At 41.9% G+C, this 14,213-nt stretch overlaps 1 protein-coding gene across 3 annotated transcripts in view; it reads left to right on the top strand.

Annotated features, from left to right (window-relative positions):
- b4galnt4a (beta-1,4-N-acetyl-galactosaminyl transferase 4a) overlaps positions 1–14,213 on the top strand; it is a 148,110-nt gene that overhangs the window by 93,203 nt on the left and 40,694 nt on the right. For all 3 annotated transcript variants that reach the window (XR_009768558.1, XM_061676788.1, XM_061676787.1), the window contains exons 4-6: positions 6,536–6,631; positions 7,578–7,668; positions 8,490–8,590. Coding sequence is in view for 2 of the 3 variants with exons in the window: in XM_061676788.1 (XP_061532772.1) it covers positions 6,536–6,631; positions 7,578–7,668; positions 8,490–8,590 (288 nt within the window). In the remaining variant the exon portion in view is untranslated. The remainder of the gene's footprint in view (positions 1–6,535; positions 6,632–7,577; positions 7,669–8,489; positions 8,591–14,213) is intronic.

Raw genomic sequence — 14,213 nt, 5'->3', positions numbered from 1 at the left:
TGTTGAGTTTAAATGTTCTGTGCTTGCGTGGGTTTTTCTCTCTGGTTTGGTCCCATATCCCAAAAACACGCATGGTTGATGAATTGAAGACTCTAAATTTTCTGTAGGTGTGAATGTGAGTGCGAATCATTGTTGTTTTTTAAAGTCAGCGGGGTTAGGCGTCAGCCTACCTGCGAGGGAGGTGAGCGGTTCGAAAAATGGATGGATGTATGTTTAACTTTGGATGAATACCTTTTAATGTCTATTATACCTTCGTATAATAGACATTAAAAACTGCCACCAAAAAGTTAACATACACACATTGACAGCGCACAATGGACAAAGTCATTCATTTAAAAACACAAACCTCATTGGGTAGTGATGTCAGACACTGACAATATCATTCTTTGAGCACTGCTGTTTTAGAGGCACAAAGAGTTATAATAATAATAATCATCATCATCATCATCATCAAAGCGTCACTTTAAATGCTGTGTAACTATGCAATAATGTCAAGCACATATTGAAGCTTGTTCCCAATGCAGTCTCATGAGGCATACGGCGGTCAGATGGAAGAAGCCTTGCTGCTGTTGACAAGCACAATTATTATTAAATCCATACATTTACGGATGTAATAATACTGCACAACTGCAACGCATGAGGCACTACTCAACATGCAAGTGTGACTAAAGTGGAGAACAAGAGGCCGTGATGGCTATGATTGTTTTATTCTGCAGCTTGTCTGTCCCCCATCTGTCTATCCGAATACTGGATGAAAAGAAAAATGATTACAGGAGTCTTATTTTGTCATAAGTGTCTTATTGCAATCGGTCCACTGATGGACGGATGGATGTCATCTTCTTCGTGTGATATGCTGGCCGTGACAGAATAGACGTAGTCACCGAGCAGATGGCAGATTATTCAAACCAAAAGCTGATTCGGCTGCCAAGTAAATCATACGAATGTGTCCTCTATTTCAGCTTGTCTTTCTTAGATGACGTCTCACTATGCTTACACTGTAAAGTTGAATATGTGCTCCTTTCAAACCACGTTTGAGCACATGGTTTCATTGTCTTGTTATATTTTCGATTGTCATATAAAGACAGAGGCGGCACGGTGGCCGACTGGTTAGAGCGTCAGCCTCACAGTTCTGTGGACCCGGGTTCAATCCCCGCGGGGCCCCGCCTGTGTGGAGTTTGCATGTTCTCCCCGTGCCTGCGTGGGTTTTCTCCGGGCACTCCGGTTTCCTCCCGCATCCCAAAAACATGCATCAATTGGAGACTCTCAATTGCCCGTAGGCGTGACTGTGAGTGCGAATGGTTGTTTGTTTGTATGTGCTCTGCGATTGGCTGGCAACCCGTTGAGGGCGTACCCCGCCTCCTGCCCGATGACAGCTGGGATAGGCTCCGGCACGCCCGCGACCCGCGTGAGGAGAAGCGGCTCAGAAAATGGATGGATGGATATCAAGACAGAAGTCAGTAGTCAGGTTAGATTGTGGGGGCTTCCAATACAGCCACAGTATGGTCACAGAGGGAATCCCACTCCCAATTTGATCTTCCGCCCTTCAAATTTCAACAAGGTGTAAAACTGCAGCACATGACGTGATGCTCTTTAATGTCCTGAGGGCTTTGCGCTGAGTGCTATTCTCTTTATCCCAGTGTACCTTTTGCCAGGAACATCATGTCTCACTTTCCTTATCCAAATGGGATTCAGCGTGTCAGCCGGTGCGATTCCTCGTCAGCGGGTGCGCCGAGCGCCCATTTGTCAGTGTTCGCCGCCAGCATGAATGCAGCGAGCTGCACCAGGCTTGGAGGACAGTGAATGTCTGATTCGGGCTCCTCTTGATAGTGCATCCAGATTTTGGGCAGCAGCACACAGGGAGATACGCCAAGACAAATGAAGGCGGAAACTGACAAACAGCGACTTGTGTTTAGCACTATTTTATATCGAGCATCCAGCAATCTTTCCTGCGCACTTATCATTTTGCCTCTCTGTGGCTAATGTCTTTTCATCGACAGATGGGATTAACTGCCACCCTCTCCTCCCACCACACTTAATGTCAGTCATAGCTACTCCGTGTGTTGTTATATAAGACAACCACTGATAAAAGATCTTAATATTTCGCATTTTTTAGTTTCATTCATTCACTGCATGTACTTTATCCGTGAGCAAGAAAGTCTGGGCGTACTTTTCTTACGGTGTACTGTACCTGGGGTTGAAATTTACCAGTACCTTCATTAAATGAGTCATTTGCCTACTGTACATGAGTGAAAACAATCTAAAAACGTTTAGGTTCAATGCTGGTTTGGAAGATTTCAGTTATTTGCAACTAAGTAAACATTTTGGCATCATTTATCCAATGCTTTACTTGTTGGTACTTGATACCGTATTAGCTAAATGACAAAAGAATCATCTGAAAGTCGACTTTTGAGGTTTGCACTTTGGCAGCAAGGGAAGGAAAGCGAGAATGCGGTAGCTGATTTTGAGACCTCATTCATTCAACATGCAAGGAAGGAACATATGAAACATAAGCCCATTCAACAAGTGTCTGCTGAATGATTTGACTGTATTTGGTCATGCAGCAAACTTTATGTAGTACGCACTACAGTTATTGCACTTCGAAGTCTGCGGACTGTTATAAAGTACCTGTGTTTGATTTATGGATGGATGTTCATCTGCTGGTTGTAAGTTAACAAATCGTTTAAAATTGCATCGTTTCTTAAGTTTATATTACACAATTATAACCTTTTTTTTAATATCACACCTGACAAATACCCCATTAAAAAAAATGAACATTTGAAAACTAAACTAAAATGAAGCATTTTGAAAACAATACGAACTAATAAAAATGAATTCAAATTGACTGAAAATGAAAACGATAACTAACTGTAATGAAAATTCCAATATTATAACCCTGCTGTGCGTGTGCGTGTGTGTGTGTGTGTGTGCGTGCGTGCATTTGCACAAATGACAAATGCCAAGCTGGGAAGCATGTATCCTGCTCACCAATTAGCCAGTACCCCCTCCGAAGAAAGTTTACAACCCAGGGCCTCTCCTCACTCTGTTGACTTTTAAAACGTGTCTGTTGAACAACAACAAAAAAAGCAAGTCTGCAAAGGTTTGCTTCTGAAACCCTGTCGAAATCTGTTTCAAAGACTCATCTGCGCAGGTCCTCATTCCATCTGCTAAATCCCTCTAACCTCTGTCTGACTTCTGTCCTCCCTGCCACGGACTTCCTTTCAAACATCAGACTTCCTTTCTGACACCTTACTTTGGGATGATTGGAATCATCCCAAACTCTGACGGTGTCCTAATTTAACCATTTAGACGCAAGACATCTTTGAGAAACAAACATTAAGAACCTGTGGTTCAACTGAACTGGCATATTTGTTTTTTAAAAAAACAAACAGAAAAGCTTAACAGAAGAGCTGTCGGCGAACACAGATCCTCATTCACTGTACCGAGACGCTGGAGAAATGCGAGGCTCCCCTTCAGGTTAGGCCATCTGTTGAAAGGCCTGTTTGATATCGTAGGTGCGTGACACTTCCTGTCAACATGTTTCTGCTTTAAATTGAGAAACGGAGGCTGAGTACAAGGTAGAGAGACGCGTTGATCTGACCCGATAGAGAACTCTTAACAAGCTTGCCACTCGGATGGAAGCACTGCACGGTTATCAGTTTTTTTTGTTTAGTAATTCTTTTTTTTTTTTTTTTGCTTAATGTTATTCGGTCACTTTGGCTTGATGGATGAATAGATCATAGTAAGCAGCTAACATCTAAAAGGATGAAACACCAACACAGTACTTATAGAGTGCAGACCTCGAGCAAAGCAAAGCAAAGCAAATTTATATATATATAGCGCCTTTCATACACAAGGTAACTCAATGGTCTTTACATGATTAAAAGCATTGAAAAAAGAAAAAAACAGCTTCTAAACAGGTAAAACAAAGAGACAAAAAATCAAATAAAATACAATTAAAACAGCATACAGGGCAAGAAATATCATTTAAAAGTAGAAATGCTCTAAAAAAAAGCATGGGAAAAAAGTAGAGTTTTTAACCTGGACTTCAAAACATTCACACTTGGGGCTGACGTCACTTCTGTTGGCAACTAATTCCATTTGTGTGCAGCATAATAGCTAAATGCTGCTTCGCCATGTTCGCTTTGGACTGTTTGACCTGAGTCTGTCGATCTCAGAGCCCTACTGGGTTTATATCCCATTAGCGTTTCATTCATATATTCAGGACTTAAACCGTTTTTTCACAGTTGGGTTCTGATTAGTCATCTCCAGGATTTATCGTAGAGATATCAGACACCACGTCATTGGTAAAACACAGTACTTTGGTGTTCTTCTCACTGCAAAAACGTTTTCCGTCCTTGACAGCTCCATCACCAACTATTAACATTTGGGGTGCCATTTTTTTCTTGTATGATTTAATTTCATTCCTTTCAGGGGTGGTGGGGGATGAGCATTTTTGGCCAGGGTCTTGTAAAAGTGTCTCAAATCTATTTGTAAGTCAATGTTTTGCATTGCATGACTCGCATCCTTTTTTCCTGCCCTTCGCTGTAGCGACCGTCCACGGCCGCTCACTCGGCGTTGAAGCAGCTCGCAACGCAGGCCAGCCGAATTCCTCGGTAATCTGCTGGTGTTGTGTCCTCCCTTTTAGATGTTGTCCCATATCTTTGGGCTTTGCTCCCATTAAATTCCAGGGAGAACTGCTTGATGGTCCATTACCGGTTCCACAGTCCACATCCGTCCTCTTTGTTTCGATAAGTGGCTGTCTGTTAGCACACTTCTGCTCACCATTTTGAGACATCGGCAGAGTGGTTTCATTCCCGACTGCCCATTTACATCCACATACTTTTCAAGACGGTGGATTTTCATTTACAGGATTGACATCCTCTGCAGCAGTCCGTGATAGTCCTCAGTGGAAAAGGGAGGCGTCTTGATTGCTGGTCTTGTTGCTAATAGCAGGCTTGTGCTAACGCTCACGTAATGCTGAGAGAGTATCAGAAAATATTGGAATATAGCAACAACTGACTGTATCTACAAAAAAGTACAGTCCCACAGGTTTAGAAATATCCAGGAGTAGCTACTTAATTTTTTTAAAAAAGAAAAACAAGCTTATCAACAAGAAAAAAAATGTGAAACAAAAGCGAAGCAAGCAGAGCGAGCAAAAAAGCGTCTGCACTGTACGAGAGCAAGAGCAAGAAACCAAGGCCAAACAAAAGTTGTTGAGCATCATGGCATGTGTGTTTTTTGAAGTAGCTATTGTTAATTTAATACATTATGATTGGACAAAAAACTAGAGATTGTGCAGACTAGTCGACTTTGCTAGCTACTCCACAATGTTTAGAGCATGACGTCGACTAGTCGCGAATCACGTGAATTTGGCTTAAAGAGGGTCGTGTTGTTATACTGGCGTGCTTTTCTTTTGAATGCCTGACTTTACCAGCTCCAGGATGTTCACGCTGATGATGCCTGAGTGTCGCTGAGTGAACCGGGAGGGTTGTTGTCACCTGCGGTTGCCTGCGGTTGTGAATAAAAGCTTCCGCTGTGAAATACCCCTTGCTGTGTTACAGTCCTGTGATTAACAATAAGAAACACACTATCAAAGTGGAAGGAGAGTGGCAAATTAATTCCACTGCACACGAATAAATCCATGATTATTTGCAAATGCTGCAAATCCCCATCAAGCAGAACCGGCTGCTGCGGTGGGCCCAGAACAATGACAGGTTGCCCCGCTTGGCCAAGTTGGGCAAACTTTACATGGCTGTCCCATTGTCAAGCACACCAAGACAGAGGTTCATTTATTTTTCTGGCTTTACAGGGGGTAAGCCCCGTCGATAGTGTTGTGTTCCAACCAGTATGTTCTGCGTACATTTTGTCTACGAGCTGTCTATTATCAGGGAATATAGATTATTGCAAGTCGTTCCCTCCTCCTGGTTTTTAAATTTTTTTTTTTTAGTACAATACATTACCTTACTGACACAATATCAATGACAGCATTGAGGACTAGTCGACGTTAACTGAACTTTAATCACATTAGTGTTGACTCAAAAAAATCTGGTCGTGCAACCCCTCCAACACACTCCTTTTAGTTGTTTTCTAGCTGTACATGCAAGGATGCGCGTGTGTGTGTGTGTGTGTGTGTGCGTGCGTGCGTGCGTGCGTGCGTGTGTAAACAATTTGTGTCCCGTGTGCTCCCTGTGTAATGCAGAAAAATGTCAGCATATGGTCAGGGGATGGGCTTTGACTAATTGCTGGCCTTTCTCATTTCACACTCTCCCATGACACTGTGGATATGCTTGGTCAACATTCTCTCATTGGGATCACATGACCATTATTTTTTTCTTGTGCAGTGGAAATACAAACATACAGTATTTGCCTATGATCCAACATGTCAATACACAGGATGCTCAAAAGTATAAGGATGTACCATCTAATTAATATGGTGTACCTTTAATTCAGCCTACTAATGAACTTGCAGGATTCTCTTTTTGTCTTGTTGTTGTCTCGACTAATTGTTCTTTCTGTGTGTTTGTCTTGTTTGCAGCATAAGGGCCTAGCCAACCTTCATGTGTTCGAGGACTGGTGTGGCTCCTCTGTAGCCCAACTCAGAAAGAACCTGCACTTCCCCCTCTACCCTCATGTAAGAAGAAAGGACCATACTTCCTCTTCTGTTCTGGGGGCTGTCTCAGAGCTTCAAACAAATATACACTAGATTTTATTGATTTATCTAAGAGTGCCTCACAGCACATGGGTCCAGGTTTGAATCTCTGTCCTTGGGTTCCTTTGCTCCCTTAAAGGACGAATACAGTGAAACTTTACACAGGCTTACAATTAACATTTATTTGGAATGAAGAAATACAAAAGTGTATGGACTGATCAGTTTCAGGAGAGGAAGCAAATATCTTGTAAATCCCTTCTGAATTAGCAAGTTAACATTTATCTTGGGATTTGCGAGTGTCACTCGCTAACCCTTAAGGGACAACTTAGTGCAAGACAAGTTATTGGGTAATTCTAAACCGTTTGCTATTTTTGCTTAAAACGCTTCAAGCTATGCATGACGGGATTTTATTTTATGACCTTGGGATTCCCATATGAGGGGATTAAAACTCATGACATCTGCTGCAGGCCGTCAGCAGCAGATTCCATCACTCATCCCTGGATGTGGATGATGTGCAGCAGAAGCAAACCATCAAAATCGTCACCACGACGACTCCGACTAATGTTAAAGAAAGCCTTTTTGTTAACCACCTTTTTCATTGCATACATATTGTGTAAACACTATATTTTAAGATGAGATTGATTTTACTGCACAAAACAACAAATGTGCCTGAATTACTAAAAAGAAAATCCTGAACTTTTTTCCCTACACTTAACTATCAGACTAACTGGCCGCCTGGTGTAATGGCAATCTTTGAATATATTACATTAGACGGAGAATTTGGTCTAACTTGGGTCGTGAACTTGTTATGGTTGCTGAGCTCTGATTGGACACTCGCTGCTCATGGGCGGGGTTTAGCACACAGTCACCTTGAGTTCACTCACAGGACGTTTAATGCTTTCGCTTCGATTTCTGCTTCCTGCTGCAGACAAGAACGACTTTGAAGAAGCTGGCCGTGGCTCCGAAGTGGAAGAATTATGGCCTGAGAATCTTCGGCTTCCTTCACCCTTATCGCGATGGTAACCGGCTCATCTTATTAGCGTGTCCCTCATCTGTCGCTATGGGCCTTAGAGCAAGTGTCCTTCAAATGAATATAGCCCTTCCCCAAAGACCTAAAATTGCAAGTGGTTGGGGATCACTACTATAGTCAATCCTCATTTTATTGGGGTACAGATCTCTGAGCGTAATCTCTCTCGAGTGTCTTAAAGCCCCGCTCTATTGCTGTTACTTCGGCAACAGAGAAGCCTCGACACGCTAGTAGATCAATTCCTGAATATTAAGGCATTCGTTGGGTGGTCAAAAGTTCTCCGTCTCAGAAGTCAAGAACAAATACCCCTGTGAGGCAGAGAGAGAGAAAAGGGGATTCCTATCCAATATTGGAGCCAGAATATTATTATTTGGAAAGATTTGAGTCTTGAAGGCTTTGTTAGTAAGTAAATTCGATCATCCGTGTTTTACAGCGCTTTTCTGTTCAGTGTCGAGGGTATAGTTCCGATGAGTGCCCTGTCATTATTTTTGACAGCCATACTGTCATATCAAAAATCAAGCAAGTCAAGCTGCGTCACCACAAAATTCGAGTCGAGTCAAGTCGTTACGTGGTTTATTTACCTATCTGCTGTAATCCAAACACTGTTGTAGGTTTCAAAAGAAACTATAAATTTTGGTTTTATCTGTCCTCGTAACATTTTCCGTGATTGACTGTGGGTTGTCAAGGTACTCTTTGGCAAAGAGCATCGGTGCAGATTATTAGTGGGCAGAACTGTATTATAGTTGAACCTCTATGGCAAAGATTGTGGGTGCCAATTTTGGTGACTAGAACCAGATCACTTTTATTTTTCAGGTGATTTCCAGTTTTCAGTATCATCTGATGATAATTCAGAGTTTTGGCTGAGTCCTGACGAAAGTCCTGTCAACGCCAGGCTGCTGGTCTATGTAGGACAGGTAAGCGATCAACTATCAACATTTCACCCACAGTGACAAAGGGCTGGCCTGGCTCAACTGGTAGATGGGTTGTCTAGCTACTAGGAAAATTGCGAGTTCAATACCCAGTCGCCCTCTGACAATGTCAGTACTTAACTCCGGTTGCCCCTGATGCTGTACCATGACTAAGTGAACGAGGTGAACATGTTGAAGGCCCATTTGCCATTACCATTCATCATCTGCAGCCATTATTCTCTTTTCTTTAGCGAACCCTCTGATATATATATATATATATATATATATATATATATATATATATATATATATATACATTTCCCATAGGTGTGAATGTGAGTGCGAATGGTTGTTTGTTCATAAGTGCCCTTTAATTGGCTGGCGACCAGTTATATAGCTATACAGACCCTTTCCATAATTCCATTTAGAAACATTCAACTTTCATCGATTATAGATTCATGGCCAACAATTTAAAAAAATTCAAGCATTCATTTGTTTATTTTTACATAATTTGTGTTTGGAGGAAGACAGGTGAAGAACAGAACCCAAGCTGCTTGAGGTCCAGTGTGAAATATCCACAGCCAGTCATGATTTGGGGTGCAATGTCCAGTGCAGGTGTTGGTAAACTCTGCTTTCTTAAATCCAATGTTACTGCAACAGTCTACCAGAATGTTTTAGAGGACTTCATGATTCCTGCTGCTGAGGATCTGTATGGCGATGCAGATTTCATCTTCCAGCAGGACCTGGCCCCTGCCCATACCACAAGAAGCACCAAAACCTGGTTTGATGCCCATGCCATCACAGTGCTTGACCGGCCAGCCAACTCGCTGCATCTAAACCCCATTGAGAATCTGGTGTATTATCAAGAGGAAAATGAGGGGCACCAGACCCAAAAACAAAGAAGAACTGACAGCAAGCATCAAGGAAATCTGGTCTTCCATAACTCCTAGGCAATGCCAAAGGCTGATTGCCTCAATCCCGCGGCGCATCGAGGCACTGATTAAAGCAAAGGGATTCCCAACCAAGTATTGAAGATTAACATATTGTTTTGAAAGTATCATATTTTGATGTTTTTTGAATTCCTGATTTCGTGGGGTTTGAGCTGGAAGCCCAAATGATGTAAAAATAAACAAATAAATACTTGAAATTGGGCGGCACGGTGGCCGACCGGTTAGAACGTCAGCCTCACAGTTCTGAGGACCGGGGTTCAATCCCCCGGCCCCGCCTGTGTGGAGTTTGCATGTTCTCCCCGTGCCTGCGTGGGTTTTCTCCGGGCACTCCGCTTTCCTCCCACGTCCCAAAAACATGCATGAATTGGAGACTCTAAATGGCCCGTAGGCGTGACTGTGAGTGCGAATGGTTGTTTGTTTGTATGTGCCCTGCGATTGGCTGGCAACCCGTTGAGGGTGTACCCCGCCTCCTGCCCGATGACAGCTGGGATAGGCACCGGCACCCCCGCGACCCTAGTGAGGAGAAGCGGCTCAGAAAATGGATGGATGGATACTTGAAATTGTTTAAATTGAGGGCCCTGAATCTACAGTATAATCTATGAAAGTTTAACTTTTTGAATGGAATTATGGAAATAAATAAACTTTTAAAATTGTTTGGAAAGGGCCTCTACACTGTCCATACAGTATAGTCATTTGTTTCAAATGCTATTGCTTCGCAACCATGTTTTTCTGCAGCGAGATACTGAAACTAAGTCTTCACGACTGTCACGACTTAAAAGTGCAAAAACACGTACTTTTCAGGAAAGCTGACGTACAGGCAAACTTGATCATCTATTTTGAGTCTTGATTGTTTTGTTTTCACATGGAGATGAATGAGGCACTTTGTTCTTCATGGGGTCTGATGGATTCAATTTGATGCAAAAGAGAGCACTTGAAGAAGTTTTGTGTGAATTTGTGGAGCACAAGCAGCTGCTGTTTGATTGAACATGGCCCATGCATATGGAATATCATCTGTTCTTTTGTCAGTGCTCGGGCACACACGGTAAACAGGGAGGACAAAGAGCATCTTAACCTTGTTTGTCCTAATTAATCATATTCTCACTTCACATCAAATGACGAAATGCAACACAATTTACTTTTGAAAAAAACACTTTTTCGTTCCCCATTTTTCTTCTATCAACGCCTCAAATGCTTGCCAACCTTCACCAATACGAAATCATTATCACGTTCTAAATACAGTCAAAATGGGAGGGATGCGTGAGGTCAAAGTACCACAGCAGAAGTGCTCTAGCCAATTGTGTTGAGTGTAAAGGTCTAGCTTTGCAATAATCTGCATTCCATCAAGATGTGACATGTCACCAGGTTCCATGGGAGCTGAGATTAATTAGCCGGTAGTGAATATTGATGTGACATTTACAAATGGAGAAATATGATAGCGGTAATTTTGGAGGAGCTGTGGCCAGGGATCCTTCATCTTGCCAGAGGCTGTCATACAGCCTCCCTTCTCAGACGTCGCCTGTCCTCATTTGTGACCCATCTGCCGACAATGAGAATCCAAAGACAATGAGTTTAGGTCTTTCAAGTGTGTGTGTGTGTGTGTGTGTGCGTGCGTGTGTGTGTATATATATTTGGTTATTGAATTGAGGCATTTTGGGGGATAAAAAAAATTCTATTGTCATCCATTTAGAATATAGTTTATCCTTTTACCGTAATTTGTCATACCCTTGTCTTTGAGCGGTAGCTGTGAGTAATCCAACAATTACTGGACCGTAAGCTTCTGAATTAAATCTTTCATGGATTCTATGTTTACCCTCCATTTATTGTTTGCATGCACATATAAGAAGCAGTTTTTGAATCAAATCAAGAGAGCTTTATTCCAAATCAATTGTCCACCTGCCTCCACCTAGCACCTAAAGACATTGAAAAGAATTATTAGTCACAGTGTTGCCATCATGAAGATGTCCTACCGCAACATTGGTTGTGCTTGTATTTCTTGAAAAATACAGATGAAAGAATGGCCCTGCGATTGGCTGGCGACCAGTACAGGGTGTACCCCGCCTCTCGCCTGAAGACAGCTGGGATAAAAAAAACGACATCAATGTGTAAAGGATATCACCACATGGGCTCAGGAACACTTCAGAAAACCAATGTCAGTAAATACAGTTCGGCGCTACATCCGTAAGTGCAACTGGAAACTCTACTATGCAAAGCAAAAGCCATTTATCAACAACACCCAGAAACGCCGCCGGCTTCTCTGGGCCCGAGCTCCTCTAAGATTGACTGATGCAAAGTGGAAAAGTGGTCTGCGGTCCGACGAGTCCACATTTCAAATTTTTTGGGGAAATTGGGGACGTCGTGTCCTCCGGGCCAAAGAGGAAAAGAACCATCCGCACTGATATAGACGTATGGGGTTGTGTTAGTGCCAACGGCATGGGTAGCTTACACATCTGTGAAGGCACCATTAATGCTGAAAAGTACATACAGGTTTTGGAGAAACATATGCTGCCATCCAAGCAACGTCTTTTTCATGGACGCCCCTGCTTATTTCAGCAAGACAATGTCAAACCCCATTCTGCACGTGTTACAACAGCGTGGCTTCGTAGTAAAAGAGTGCAGGTACGAGACTGGCCTGCCTGCAGTCCAGACCTGTCTCCCATTGAAAATGCGTGGCGGATTATGAAGCGTAAAATACGACAACGGAGACCCCGGACTGTTGACCAGCTGAAGCTGTACATCGAGCAAGAATGGGAAAGAATTCCACCTACAACGCTTCAACAATTGGTGTCCTCGGTTCCCAAACGTTTATTGAATGTTGTTCATAGAAAAGGTGATGTAACACGGTGGTAAACATGACCCTGTCCCAGCTTTTTTGGAATGTGTTGCAGCCATAAAATTCAAACTTAATGATTATTTGCTAAAAACAATGAAGTTGATCAGTTTGAACATTAAATATCTTGTCTTTGTATCTTGTCTTGTATCTTGTAAATATCTTGTAAATATCTTGTCTTTGTATCTTGTCTTTGTTGTTTATTTAATGTATTCCATTAAATAAAGGTTGAACATGATTTGTAAATCATTATATTCTGTTATTATTATACATGGCTGCGCATTATACACTAGAAATTACGGTAGCTATTCTGTATTGTTTATTGTTTAATGGATCCCCATTAGCTTTAGCAACATTCTTCAAACGTATCCTATAACTCACCAATACCGATGGCGGGATAGCCCTGCATAAAGAGATCAACTGCTTTTTAAGCATTCTCAGCTGTCACGTGTAAAAATAATTCAAGCAGTTTTAATATTGAAAGGTGAAAACAACAAAAGTGTAGTTATTGTAGGCAAATAGTCAAAAAGTAAGGATTACTGCTTGCGTAAGTTTAGAGGGGTCTTTTCCACAAAAATCTTTGTCCAATTCCAAATAGTACAACCTAACCTCAGGGCATTCCAGTGGAGGTGTTCATCTGCGTGCAATATATGCATGTGTGGTGTCTGTCTGTCTGTCTGTCTGTCTGTTGCCTTCACGTTTCCTGGCTACTTTCCTTTTAATTTACCTCCTGCCTACTCCAGTGTAAGATTGATGCTGTCAGTAAGCTGTAACTCACACTGAGGGAAATATCATGCATGCGTTTATGTAAATATTGCAGGTGCGGAAACATTTGAATATTGCACTCAAGTAATGAGGTATGTGCAACAATGTCTTCGAGTGCCACCTTGATCACTTCCAGCCCATTAACCTTCAGCCGAGGAAGATTAAATGAATAACAGATTAAATCAACTGCATAACAATCAAATAAAAGAGAAAACATGGGTCATAAACACAAGAAAGCCACTTCTTTTTGCCGTACGTCTCATTCAACTTTTTGTACTAGGTATATGTTCAGTGTTAATGCTTAGTGTTACAATGTCCTTTTGGTTACCCTTGCGGATATCAAATAATAATTTTTTGCGACATACCCACGTGGTCACATGGGTTACGCCACCAATCGGGTGCGTTTACACTCAAATGAGGAAGTGAAGCGCTGTGGCTTCGTATCGCCGTCCCAAAACTAAATTTTAAGCACAACGGCTCATCATTGTATTCTAAGAGACCGTGACGATATCAAGGCACTTTTAATTTCGGGATATCATGAATATTGTGACATCCCTTGTAATCGCGAATGCAGTCCTAGGTTTTTTTCTTCATACTTATGTGTATAATTGAATCCAATGTCATTTATAGCTCCTGACCTGTTCATATTGTCATTGCTGTTCAGACTGAAATAAAATACTTTACTGAATATTTTTATTCCCTGCATGTATGTTGAAAGAGAGGTTTTAGGTTTTGAATTTTCTGCTCATCTAAATTCTACTGAGTTTCTGGTTTTATTTAGTTCTGATCTGAACTTTGACCGATCAGATGAGGAAGTTATGCAACGTGGACTGAAGGTCTGCCGTGTTTCTCATCTGAAACCACCAGCGTGTTGTAGTCTTTTTAAGGATTATTCCTCCAAAGCTAAAAACCCGAGAGTACATTCTGATGGTCTACTTTCTGCACTTGTCCCTGCCACCAGTGACCTGATCAAAACATCATGAAAACTTCAAAGTATCCTTAGAGGGTTTAAGTTTTGCAGGTGCTAGCGATTGTCCTGATAAATTTGGGGAAAATATATCGTCCTAAAAGATTTGTTATCGTGACA

This window comes from Phycodurus eques, chromosome 5 (assembly GCF_024500275.1).
Source record: "Phycodurus eques isolate BA_2022a chromosome 5, UOR_Pequ_1.1, whole genome shotgun sequence".
Classification (NCBI taxonomy): Eukaryota; Metazoa; Chordata; class Actinopteri; order Syngnathiformes; family Syngnathidae; genus Phycodurus; species Phycodurus eques.
Note: the sequence above shows the minus strand (reverse complement) of the source record. Positions and strands in the feature narration are given on the sequence as shown.